This window comes from Apodemus sylvaticus, chromosome 13 (genome assembly GCF_947179515.1).
Source record: "Apodemus sylvaticus chromosome 13, mApoSyl1.1, whole genome shotgun sequence".
In the NCBI taxonomy this organism is placed as follows: domain Eukaryota; kingdom Metazoa; phylum Chordata; class Mammalia; order Rodentia; family Muridae; genus Apodemus; species Apodemus sylvaticus.
This window is the reverse complement of record NC_067484.1, coordinates 23,320,567-23,333,054: the sequence shown is the minus strand read 5'-3', so window position 1 is coordinate 23,333,054 and position 12,488 is coordinate 23,320,567. Positions and strand designations below refer to the sequence as shown.

Below are 12,488 nucleotides of genomic sequence, written 5' to 3'. Positions count from 1 at the left end.
TCTAACTATTATTTACTTCATTATTTTACTAAACAGACTGCTATTTATGCTAAATTAACCATCATGTTTACCATACTTAAAACTGCAATGCCATTCCAAGCCTGCCTCTTTTTGGGGTGGTCCTATGGACTGAACCTACGGTCTGTGCACACTAAGCAGTCTGAATACACTTTGAGAACTTCAAATCAATCTTCTTAAGCAGGAAGATGGTAAGAAGCGCCCTTTGCCTACAGAGAGGATGAACACATACTGTGGCATGCACCTACCGATGGCATTGTACTGCTACCACTCCAGGGTGGCACTATTGTCTCTGACCATGGTGGCTCATAGCTATGATCTCAGCAGGTGGAAGCAAGCCAGGGACACAGCCGAGTTCCAGAACAGTCGCTACAGTCTCAGAATAAAAACAAGCATCGTGACAGGTGAATGCCACAGCTGCTGCCCTGTCTCCAAACACTTTAAGAGTTCTTTTAGAACACGTCTCATGAATAGCCTTTAGACAGCTCTTACCCTGGGCTTAAAAACAGTACTTCCTAGGCTGGGCTACAGAGATGGCTCAGAGGTTAAGAGCACTGACTGCTCTTCCAGAGGCCCTGAGTTCAATTCCCAGCAGCCACATGGTAGCTCACATCCATCTATAAGGGATCCAATGCCCTCTTCTGGTGTGTCTGAAGACAGCTACAGTATACTCATATAAATGAAATAAACAATTTCTTTTTTTTTAAAAGGCATTTCCTGCCAGGTGTAGTCCAGTTATAGGAGTGTACAACCTCAATCCCAGCACTCTAGAGGCAGAGGCAGGGAGATCTCTGCGAGTTTGGGGCCACTCTGGTCTACAGAATGAGTTCCAGGACAGTCAGGGCTACATAGTGAGATCCTGTCTTGAAAATATAAAAGAAGGCATTTCCTGGTCTAATTGTACTTTATTTACTCCACTAAGCTTGGGATCTATTATACATTCTCAGCAGAGAAAGACATCATTACTAATATTCAAAGGAATGTATGCTAGGAAATCTCTACTGCACAATAAAGAACAGGACAGTCAGGAAAAAGGTTTAGGCTATAGTTAACACCTTCAGATACATATTTCCAAATCACATGACATTAGTCATGCATGTTAGGTAGATGATATTCCCTCAACTGAGTGAAGACGATGAAAACTGTTTTCATAATCAACAAACCTAAATTTCTGTTTGGTTAATAAGATAATGTAACTGAAGCAATTAAATGTACGGAATTAATTTTATTAATAAAAGTGGGTTTTATATACTGTTGCAAACGACAGTTCAGTTTGTCTGAAGGCAGCAGTGGCTCCTCCCACTCTTCTATAATGTTATAGTTAGCACTGATTTAGTTCTAGGAAATTGGGCTTTTTTTTTTTTTTAATATATATTTCCCCTAACCTGTCTACTACAAGGGGATTTCGGAGTAGAAAGTAAAATGGAGCATATAGAAAAGAACAGTTTAAGTGCTGACAAGTTTTCTTTGGAATTCAGTGAGCACTTGGCTTCTTCTCAACATTTTGTACTCATATGCACAGCGCGAGAGGACTGAGGCAGACAAGTGAGAAATACATTCACGTAACAGCAACAGTACCGCAGCCAGCTCAACACAGAGCACACGAGGCGAGCCGTCGGAACAGAAGCATTTCCAGTACTGGACTGTGGGCACTACAGTATACTCAACAGTCTGTCCCCAACAAAAGTGAGATTCACAGGGGAAAAAAAGCCAAGCAAAGTGGTACGGAAGAATAAACCACAGACGACACGGTGACTCAGAGAATATTATCTTTTTGTCTAAAAATAGTGGTTCCCTGAAGCATGGAATGTCTTAATGGGAAAGTTTCTATTCTGTTATCTGAGGAGGCTTCAATGAAGACTCTGGCCAGTCATACACGTCCGGCAGCAGGGAAACATAATTACTCCGCCATATTCTTTCTTTCACATATTTGGCCTTGTCCTCAGGTTCTGGGTATCGGAAAGCCATCTTATTAGCATACAGGTACTCTGTAAGCTGGAAAATAAACAGCATCACTGTTTAGGCTCTGACTGTCTCTCAGAGAAATAAAATAGCATTACAACACACACACACACACACACACACACGAATTGTACTCTACTTTTTCCAAAATGTAAAATATTATTTTGACTCATTTCAAATTATTTAAAACGTGTCAAGTTTGAAAGACATAATAAAAATTATCTGTTATCTCATGAAAGCTTTGATATGTTCTGGTCACCTTTCCTGATGAAGAAAAGAATGATTAGTATTTCTTTACATTCAACAAGCACATCTAAGTTCCATGCAGGTGATGGACCAGCTTCTATTGCCATAGCCCTGCTGAAAGGGGCTGTGTTGTTTAGTAGACCATAACTCTAATCAAAACTGCCCCAGAGAACAAATGCAAGCTTAACCATGCCTTCACCAACCAGGTGCCAGTGGCGCACTCCTTTAATTAACCCCAGCATTCTGGAGGCAGAGGCAAATGGATCTCTATGAGTTCGAGGCTGGCTTAGTCTACAGATCAAGCTCTAGGACAGCCAGGGCTACACAGAGAAACTCTGTCTGTCAAACAAATAGAACAAAGGAACAAAGACATCCAGATGTCAGCTGTAATCAGCCACACTGTTCTGAAGTATACAGGGATTATCCAATCCTTCGATGGTGTCTACTGCCTTCAGAACAGTAGTGTAAGTCAATATATGCAAGTCTTCCTGCTGGAAACTTCTGCTCTTGACTCTAGACAATTCCTCCTTCTTACAATCTATGCCACTGGTACCCGGACAGTGCTTAGCTTCTACGCATTCCAAGGGGAAACAAGCAGGTGTGCATACCCATGCTAATCCCGTCCCCAGGTCACAGGCATCTGCATCATGTGGGAATTCTGGATCTGCCCCACATCTACTAAACCTCTTAGAACCAAAGCCTTGTGGTACGGCCTGGACTCTTTATCAGTGAGCATTCCAGGCAATTCTGACGTATCTTCCAGTTTGAGATATGATATGTTGCCCAGTGTACTCTAACACTCTAAACTATCTTATATTTTTAGTGCTTTTCTCTTGAGTATAAAGGGGAGAAAAATATTTGCTCTTGATTAAAATGCAAAAATATGCAAAAAAATTACCATCAATTCTATCATAACAAGAGTTGAATAAACTAAAAGTTCCTAAATTTCTCAGGCCCATCCACTGAAATAACAATGTAAGACAACAAAGAAACTTGAAATTCTGGGCTGGTATTGGCTCCTCTTGCCAAGGACCTGGGTTCAGTTCCCAACACCTACATGGTGACTTACAACTGCCTGTAATTCTAGTTCCGGGAGGTACATTCAATTGTCTACACAATAAAGTGTAGACAAAACACTTATATACATAAAAATAATCTCCAAAAAGGGGAGGAGGGAGGGAGGAAGGAACAAAGAAAGAAAAGATCAAAAGGGGACAGGAGTTTCCAAGGGAGGAGGAAACATTTTGTCACAGCACAGTTGTAGGTAACAAGCAGGCAGCTAAAACAAGAAGGAGCTGCCACAGTCAGTGTAGGCTTGTGTTTAATCTGCAGTACCACAAGGCTGGGGAACAGAGGGGTTCCCACTAGCAATTTCTCCCCAACAGACAGGCTGACAAAAAGGATGAGTCAGCAACAGGTCAAGAGCCCTTGCTGGTCATGCGTGCAGGCAGGGTGACTGGTACCACAGTGAGGAGAGCAGTAGCCCAGCTCTGATGCAGAACTCTCCTGCTCTGGTCTATAGGGTGGGGCATGGCAGGCTCCTGTGGGCACAGCTGTGCATATTTTCCTAAGCCTTTTCTCTTAAAAAGGAAAGCCAGCCTCTGAAGCCACAGCATTCCCTCCCTCCCCAGGCCAGCGTCAACAAGCCCGAGCTCCCAATCCTGCAGCAACCCAGAATAGGTAGGCCTCCTTCACTGTGTCAAACATAACATACTAGCTTGGGCTACATCACACCCTTCTTAAACAAACCATGAGAATGTGTACCACATAAATTTTCCTTCTAAATATTGAGAACTTATGCCTAATATGCTTGTATTACTTGGAGAAGAAAGTGTTATTAGAGTTTATGTAAAATGGCGTAAATTACTTACTTTAATAGCTATGTTAGCAGAAACTTCCTGAATATTAGCAAGTGACGGGTAAAGCCTGCCTTGGGCTAACTCCTCATCTGTCAATTGAGCTGTCAGTGCCTGAAAGGAAAAATAGCATCATATTTTTGTGTAAACAGAAGAATCTAGTAAAATGGAAAAAGCGCTGGGGAAACAGAAAAGACAAATTATAGATAACAGAATCTTTATTTCTTTTAGGACTACATTAAACCAATGTAGAAATGAAAACTGCTCATCAAGGGTCCTGGAGTACACTGGGTCAGTGGTTAAGAGCACTGACTCCTCTTCCAGAAGTCCTGAGTTCAATTCCCAGCAACCACATGTAATGGGGTCTGATGCGCTCTTCTGGTGTGTCTGAAGAGAGCTACAATATACTTGTATACTAAAACAAACAAATAATTCTTTTAAGAAAACCAAAACTGCTTATCATGGTGGGGCATGGTGGGACATAGCTTTAATTTCTGCACCCAGAGGCAAAACAGGTGACCTGTGAGTTTGAGGCCAGCCTTGTCTTCATTGTGAGTTCTAGGCTAGCCAGCACTTCACAGTGAGAGCCTTTCTCAGAAAACAAAACTAGAAAGCCACACCAAAACACACCAGAATCAAAACAACACAATTCCCCATTAAGCAACGAGTAACTGGATCTAAATTCCTGGCAAGGTGCCCTGGTTCACACATGGTGCTGGGGATAAGAGTAGCTAAGAGGAGACACTATCACCGGTAGTCATGTGAGTTCTTCAGAATCCCCTTTGAAAGGTGCAGTGCTCCACTAATAGGGAGGGGTTATATTTTATCTGTGTTGTAATAATCTATGCTGTCTGCACTACCTTCATATGACAGGTCACACGACACACAGGTACCATGGGAACACGAGATACAGGTATAACATGCTATAAATACAAACTGACTCGAAGCTTCTATAGACATTTGAAAAGCTATGATTTTTTAAAAATTAACATAATGCAGAAGTAGACAAATAAAACGTGATGGATTGCTAAATTCCTTTCCTTCTGTAATGTGGATTCAACTCTTGTTTTAAGATCTGCTCACCTCTACAATCTATACTTTATATAAAATTAGCAGTATTTAGAACATTACCTTTGCAGCTTCTAAGAAAACGGTGTCACTGATGTGTCGGGCTTGACAGAGAATAACAGCTAAAGCCACACCTAGAATACATGTCACACAGTTCACTTAGTAAGGTCACTTTTCAATTATAAAGGACTAAATTCCTCAACTGAGAAAAAATAAACGGTAATGAGCTTTCAACCAACTGCCCACGAGAAAGCAATACTGAACTAAAATCATCTTTGCCAATGCCTATTTCTCACCGCTAACAAAATCAGTTTAGAAATAGGTGGAGTTTTTATTTATTTATTTATTTATTTATTTATTTATTTATTTATTTTACAATTATCACGAGAAAGCAATACTGAACTAAAATCATCTTTGCCAATGCCTATTTCTCACCGCTAACAAAATCAGTTTAGAAATAGGTGGAGTTTTTATTTATTTATTTATTTATTTATTTATTTATTTTACAATTATCAAGATAGCAAATATTTATGGGTTTGCTTACTTCAGTTTATAGTGCCAAAAAAATGCAAGTGGGCGAGACGGGGTAGGGGTGGGGGAGAGAATGAACATAGAAACACCCATCAGCTGAGCAGAAATACACAGCAACAACCAAGCAGGCAGTCTTGAGCCACCTCAGCCCCGATTTCAACAGCATCAGCCCGTTCCTGAAGGAGGCTCATTATTTCACTGTTTCTGAGTCTTTAGTAACTTGCTTTAATTTCTTTAGATTTTTGAGCTTTAAAGACTCCCAATTCTTCCTGGTTGAATACAAGCATTCTGCCCTCTTGCTATTTCTAGTCTTCTCTCTCCCTGGCATGGAGAGAGACATAGCTTGGTCCATCTTCATTCATCGTGTATGTTAGGCCTTTGGAGGCACTATTTAATCCAGGCAGAGTTAACGCTATACTGGGACTGTTTTCCCAGAGTTCATGTTGTTTCCCCCTTAACTGTTTTTTAGTAATTAACATTATCTCATCCTGGAACTCTTCCTTAGTTGTGCAATCTTGTAGGTTTGCGTCGTGTGGATTTCTGGCATAAAACTCTCCAGCAGCTCTTCCCACATAGCTCACTCCTCACCCTGTCATTCGGGGATGTTTCTTTGATTCCAATTATTAACATCCCCCCCTTTTTTTTCTTTTTTCTTTTTGGTTTTTTGGATTTGGTTTTTTTCGAGACAGGGTTTCTCTGTGTAGCCCTGGCTGTCCTGGAACTCACTCTGAAGACCAGGCTGGCCTCGAACTCAGAAATCCGCCTGCCTCTGCCTCCCAGAGTGCTGGGATTACAGGCGTGCGCCACCACCGCCCGACACTAACACCCCTTTACTAGTGCTTTGTTACCCTCTCTTTCTAGCAGGTCAGATTTTCCTGCAGTTGTTCTGAGAAACAACTGATAGGAAATAATTTTTTTAAATCTGCATTTCTGGAAATGCACACATTTACCTCGTTCTGCTCATCTGGGCTTCGGACTTTAGTTTGGAAATGAGTTTCCTGCAGACCTCTGCACCTCCTAGCTTCTGGCCTTCTCCCAGGGTCTCTCTGGTATCATGTCCTGTTTAGACAACTGTCTTTTCATCGCTGCAAGCATGGACACTGATTCTATAACCCTGTGTCTTGGGGTATGTTTCCAAACCCACTGTGTCTGACACTCAGATGTGAGCCCTTCCTCTGAGAGATGCTTCTGAAGTCTTTGATGTCCTTCCATTTTTCCTTTCGTTCCTTTTGTCCTGAAATTTCTGTTTTCTGACCTTGTAATTGTGCAGCAGACATGTGACTTTATTCTTTATTTGTTATTTCTCTCCTATCCCAACTATTAAATGGCTTCCTCAACTTCTTTCTTATAATCTTTCTGCTATCAACTAAGAATTTGCTGTTTCCAACCTGAAATCCTCTCATTTTGAAATACAGTAGCTCTATAAAGATATTTATCATTCCTTCAAACTTTTCCTTCAGGCCTGTTTTCTCCCAAGATGCCCATTTTTATTTAAACATTGATTTATCTGTTATGATATCAACTTTTTTTAAAAGTTTTTGTACGATGCTTATTAGATGAACATTCTGAAGAGCAGCCAGTGTTCTCGCCTGCTGTCTCTCCAGCCCCGAGGTTTCTTTATTCTCACAGCTCGCCCTCCCCTTCTCTCTGGTAGTGGGCTGTGTCACTTTAGCCAAAAGACACTTGAGCCTAGTGTTTTGACTGATAGCTGTGTTGCCCAGAGTATGGTTCCTTTTTTTCTTTTGTTTTTCAATTGTTGCACTTTGTCCCCCAATATTCCCTAACTGGAAACGAGAAGTTTTTGTAGTATTCTACTGATTATCCTTAAGTTTACAGCATGGATCCTCATCAGAAAATTTCCATCAACTTAAAATGTATCTTCCCGCCAATGTGACTCCCTACCACATGTCAGGTCTGTTTATCTGAAAAAGCATTGCTGTGCATGTTGTCTCGGCACATCTGTTGAAATGCAGCGTGACTGTGTGCTGTCTGCAAACCCCTGCTGTCTGATCTGCACTTTCACAAACTTGCTCTGTCTTCCTTCCCTGCACATTTCCGAGACACGTTACCCCATCCTTCCCTCACACCAAGCTTCTGGAACTGTTTCTCACTGGCTTGAGGAACAACACTTCCTGTCTTTTCATTTCACACAAGTATGCAGGCAGAGAGTTCTCTGGATTCCTAAAATGTCTCCAATTTGCTCTAGCTCTTGTGGACTGTGAACTGAACACTAGGCTAGCAAGTATTTCCTACAAGCAACACAAACACATCACTCCTTTCCCAGCAGTGCTGAGAAATCAAATGTTGCTCCTACACTTGGATCAGCTGCAGCCATGATTTCTCCCTGGGTCTTTCTGAAGCCTCACAGTGAGGGTCTGAAGTCTGGACTTCTGGTCTACCCCAGAGGATTTTTTTTTTCCTGAGGTACGCTGGAAGGTACTCTTAGCCATGCAGCCTACGATGCTGCCTCTCCTTCGTTTCCATACTCACTGTCTTCCAGGACTTTACTAGCAATTAAAAGTCTCTTTCTTACTTGCTCTTCTGTATTTTCTCCTTCAACTCTGCTTCATTTCCAGTTTCTTCTGTGTTACCCTACAGTTACTTATTTTGGTCTAATCTTCACTCACCCATTGGATTATTATTGTTATTCAATTCCAGAAGTTAGTGATTTTGGCTGACGTTCTCAGGCTTGGCTTTCACTGTTGTAAAATAATAACCATGTTTGTGTTACAACACTGGTGGTCCATGTAGACCTGAACCTGTCTTCTTGTCTGGTGGTGTTGCTGGACTTGGGTTGTCAGGTCTTTGCTTAGGTTTCCTTTTTCCCCTCTAAACATGAGTGGCATTTGTACATTTCTCTAGAAAAACAACTTGAGGACTGGTGCTGTGTTTTCAGAGAAGACGTCTACTTGGTTCTGCCAGGCACTGGCAAAGACGGGAGTTTTCTAGACCAGCCACAGCTATCATCCTGTAGGACTTCAGCCCATGACGGGTACTCACTCATGAAGGGAGGGGTCACACCTGGCCAAATGTCAACACTACCTTTCCTCTAGGGCAAGTATAACTTGTCCCTGTTGTTTATTTCCCAATCAGTGAGAGTTTCTCATGCTAAGGGGACTACAAACTCTAGCCTCCTCAGCACGTTGTCTGCTCTTTAATCTTGAGTCAGGATCTCACATCTTATCAGTCCATACATTACTGGCTTCTGATCTTCGAAGGCTGACTATTAATGGTTCTGTCTTCTTTGTTTGTTTGTTTTTGTTTCTGGTATTTGGTTTTTGAGACAGGGTTTCTCTGTGTAGCCGTGGCTGCCCTGGAACTCACTCTGTAGACCAGGCTGGCCTTGAACTCAGAAATCCGCCTACCTCTGCTTCCCAAGTGCTGGGATTACAGGCGTGCACCACCACTGCCTGGCTAAGAATCCTTAACTTTAAACAGACAAAAGACTGTTAAATTGCACAAACTCGTGAACACACTGCTAAGTAGTTACAGGCTTCTCTTCTACCCTGGTGCCAGGGCAGTGTCCCGAGGAAAAAGACTGAAGTTCCTGATTTCCATTCATGGTCTTGACGGCATACGTAACTGATTTTCATTCACTGTCTTGATGGCATACTTAACTGATTTTCATTCACTGTTTTGACAGCATACTTAATTTCTGGATACATACTGAAGTTATTAGGAATGAACTGTATGATGTCTTAATAAAAAACTTGGAACGTGCAGTTAAACTACTAAAAATAAGAACAGACTGAGGCTAAGCGGAGAGGCACCACAGAAGCTTCCCTATTACAAGATATAAAAAGGAGGTAAAAGTAAGAACCACGGGCTGGAGGGTTGGCTCAGTGGTTAAGAGCACTGACTGCTCTTCCAAAGGTCCTGAGTTCAATTCCCAGCAACCACATGGTGGCTCACAACCATCTGTAACAAGACTCAATGCCCTCTTCTGGTGTGTCTGAAGACAACTACAGTGTACTCGCCTTATGTGTATAAAATAAATAAATAAAATCTTAGGAAAAAAAGTGAGGACCACAAGTCAGGGACAATACAGGGATTCAACTACAATCACATGTAAGCTTCATACAGAGCAAGATGAGGACGGGAAATGAGAAAAGAACGTAGAAGCCATCACCCACAAATGTGCTGGCCAATGAAACAATGCCACCGCAGACGCAGCCCAGCGAGGACTGGATTCCCTTCCAATCATCCACTGGAAGGGAAAACTGTAAAGACTCTGAGAGAGAAAAACACTTCAATTATGGAAGTAAATGAATCAGTCCTGACTTCAGAGCACCACGGGCCTAACAAAAGTGAGTGGTGGAGAGGGAGGCCTCAAAGGTCTGAGGACAATGACTTTACAAATGTCACTCAATGATCCAGTGAGAGAACAAACGAAGATCCCTGAGGTCTGCAAACTTACAACGTTTTCACAGGCTTTGTTTTTCTGAAGAGGAGGTCTTGCTAAACAATCTTGGCAGACGTGCACTTACTATGTGGCTTCAAATTCATGGTAATTCTCCTGCCTCAGCCTCCAAGTGATAGGATTGAGCCTGTATAGCCACATGTTGTTTGACATGTTCTTTAGAATGTTTTTTAAACCTTATTCAAAGATATATTCTAGAAACACAGGATAGAGTTGGATGCTGTGCAGAAGATGAGCTGAGATGCTTTACTGCAGAGATCAACGAGTACAGGAAACTGAAAGGGGGCACCATACTGATTCTTGTAGACAAATGGCACAACGAATGCTGCACTTACCAAGTGACAATCTAGCCCGTGAATACTAATTACGTAATCAAGGCTTTTATAGAATCACACAATCAATCTAGACAGAGCACGGAAATTGATAATCACCACATACTTGCTGAAGAACTCCACAGTTTAGAAACAGCAACTGAGCATCACCCGGAGTAGAACAAGATCAAAGCTAAACATTAACATAGCTTCCTTCTTCATTGGGTAAGCTGATGAAACGTAATCCCGGGAACTGGAGAGATAACTCGGTGGTTCAGACAGCTTGTTGTACAACCATGAGGACCCAAGTTTGGATCCCAGGACCCACATATAAAGCCAGTCATGGTCTTGTGTGCACTTATAACCACAGCACTGGCTTTTAGGCATGGAGACAAAATTGTGGGGGTTTGCTGGCTGTCACACCGGCTGAAAGAACATGAGCTCCAGGTTCAGAAAGAGACACTCAAGGACACAGATGTCCTCCTCTGCCTGTGTGTGTGTGCATATACACCACAGAGATGTCTTCCTCTGGCTCTGTGTGTGCACACATTCCTACACACATGTGCACACACACCAAACACGAAAATGTAAACTTCAAACAAAACCCTTTGTTGTATAAGGTAAAACTAACAACTTAGAGAACAGGGCGACACACAGGGCAGGAGAGGCTCAGGAGGAAGGTGTGTAGATTGCTGATGGCTCCCACCGCGAAAGTCACACTTCAGACAATAGAAGGTCCCTGTTAAAGAGATATACCTACTGACTGTGTCCACAAGAAAAATGGCAAATACCCGACAGCAGTTATATTCCAGAGTGTGATGAAAAGGTGTAACAGAGCAGAAAACCACAGCCTTCTGTCCCTCTGTATGTTTATGAAATATGCACTATATTATATCTCTATAATAAAGTCTAACAGCGTGATGACATTTTCAAAGAAAATGTAGCAGGTCAGAATTCCTGAATTCCTTGTTTGCCTAGACACAGCACACTTCAGGCAATACCATCCATTATGTCAGCCTTAAGTGCTAAAGAACTCCATGAACATGTTTTGTTTATTATTTTATGTTATCTGGATATTTTCTCTGAGCGTATATCTTTGTAGCACTTTTATGCATTGCTGACAAAAGTCAGGCAAAGCCATCAGCTTCCCTGTAACTGGAGCCACCATGAGGGTGTGCTGGGAATCGAAACAAGTACTCTGGAAAAGCCACTGGAGCTTAGTCAGTACTCTGAAATATTTTTTTATGCAATTAACGATGGATCTATAAATCTGAAATGATGACATTTACCTGGGAAAATATATGCATTGTTCCCTTGGCCTGGGGTGAAGACTCGTCCATCCTGGAGTTTCACTGGTTCAAATGGACTGCCACTGGCAAACAAACACCTGCCCTGTTAATGACATAAAAAAAAAATCTCAACTTTTCTGGCCACTTATTTAGGAAAATTCATAAAAGATTAAGTCTTACAGTCACATTAGACAACTACATTACATGGAAACAAGAAATCATTTACTACCTAACAATCCTTTAAATTCTTGTAGTAAAATGAGGCTTTCTCTCAACCCCAACACTTCTAGGAAAAGGAAAACTGGTAATAAATAGCGTCTCAAATAAGAAAGAGTCGTCAGCAACCTGAGCCTCCTAAGTGAAGTGAAAAACAGTAAAGTCAGTTTGCTACCATTTACGGAGCGGCTGTTCAGCTAGCTCCGTGTTGGGTGCTACCTTGTTTGATTGTTACTACCTTCTGTTCATTGCTTAAACACACACACACACACACACACACAAGTAAAGCAGAAACTAGGGATTTGATGTTTTAAATAGTTTGTAGACACTGCATCAAAGTCTGTAGCAGTTAAATTTGAATCCAAATTTTCATAAATCTAAATCCAACAGGTTTTTCTATTATGCCATGGTATCCCCCACAGTTTATTATACTGGTGGCTGATACACACTACTGTTACAGAACTTGCCAAGCTGCCTCATTAAGGAAGTTAAGTGTCCCACCTTTTTTATGCAAATATATGCACACACACAGAGAGCCACGTCATGCCAGTGTAGCCACCTGTATTTCTAG

At 41.7% G+C, this 12,488-nt stretch overlaps 1 protein-coding gene across 1 annotated transcript in view; it reads right to left on the bottom strand.

Annotated features, from left to right (window-relative positions):
* Positions 1–1,223: 1,223 nt before the first annotated feature.
* Positions 1,224–12,488, bottom strand: part of Me2 (malic enzyme 2) — a 44,749-nt gene continuing 33,484 nt past the window's right edge. Inside the window, exons 13-16 of the mRNA XM_052201496.1 lie at positions 11,702–11,804; positions 5,214–5,284; positions 4,098–4,196; positions 1,224–2,013 (exon numbers count right to left, since the gene is read on the bottom strand). Coding sequence (XP_052057456.1) covers positions 1,846–2,013; positions 4,098–4,196; positions 5,214–5,284; positions 11,702–11,804 — 441 coding nt within the window. The 3' untranslated portion in view covers positions 1,224–1,845. The remainder of the gene's footprint in view (positions 2,014–4,097; positions 4,197–5,213; positions 5,285–11,701; positions 11,805–12,488) is intronic.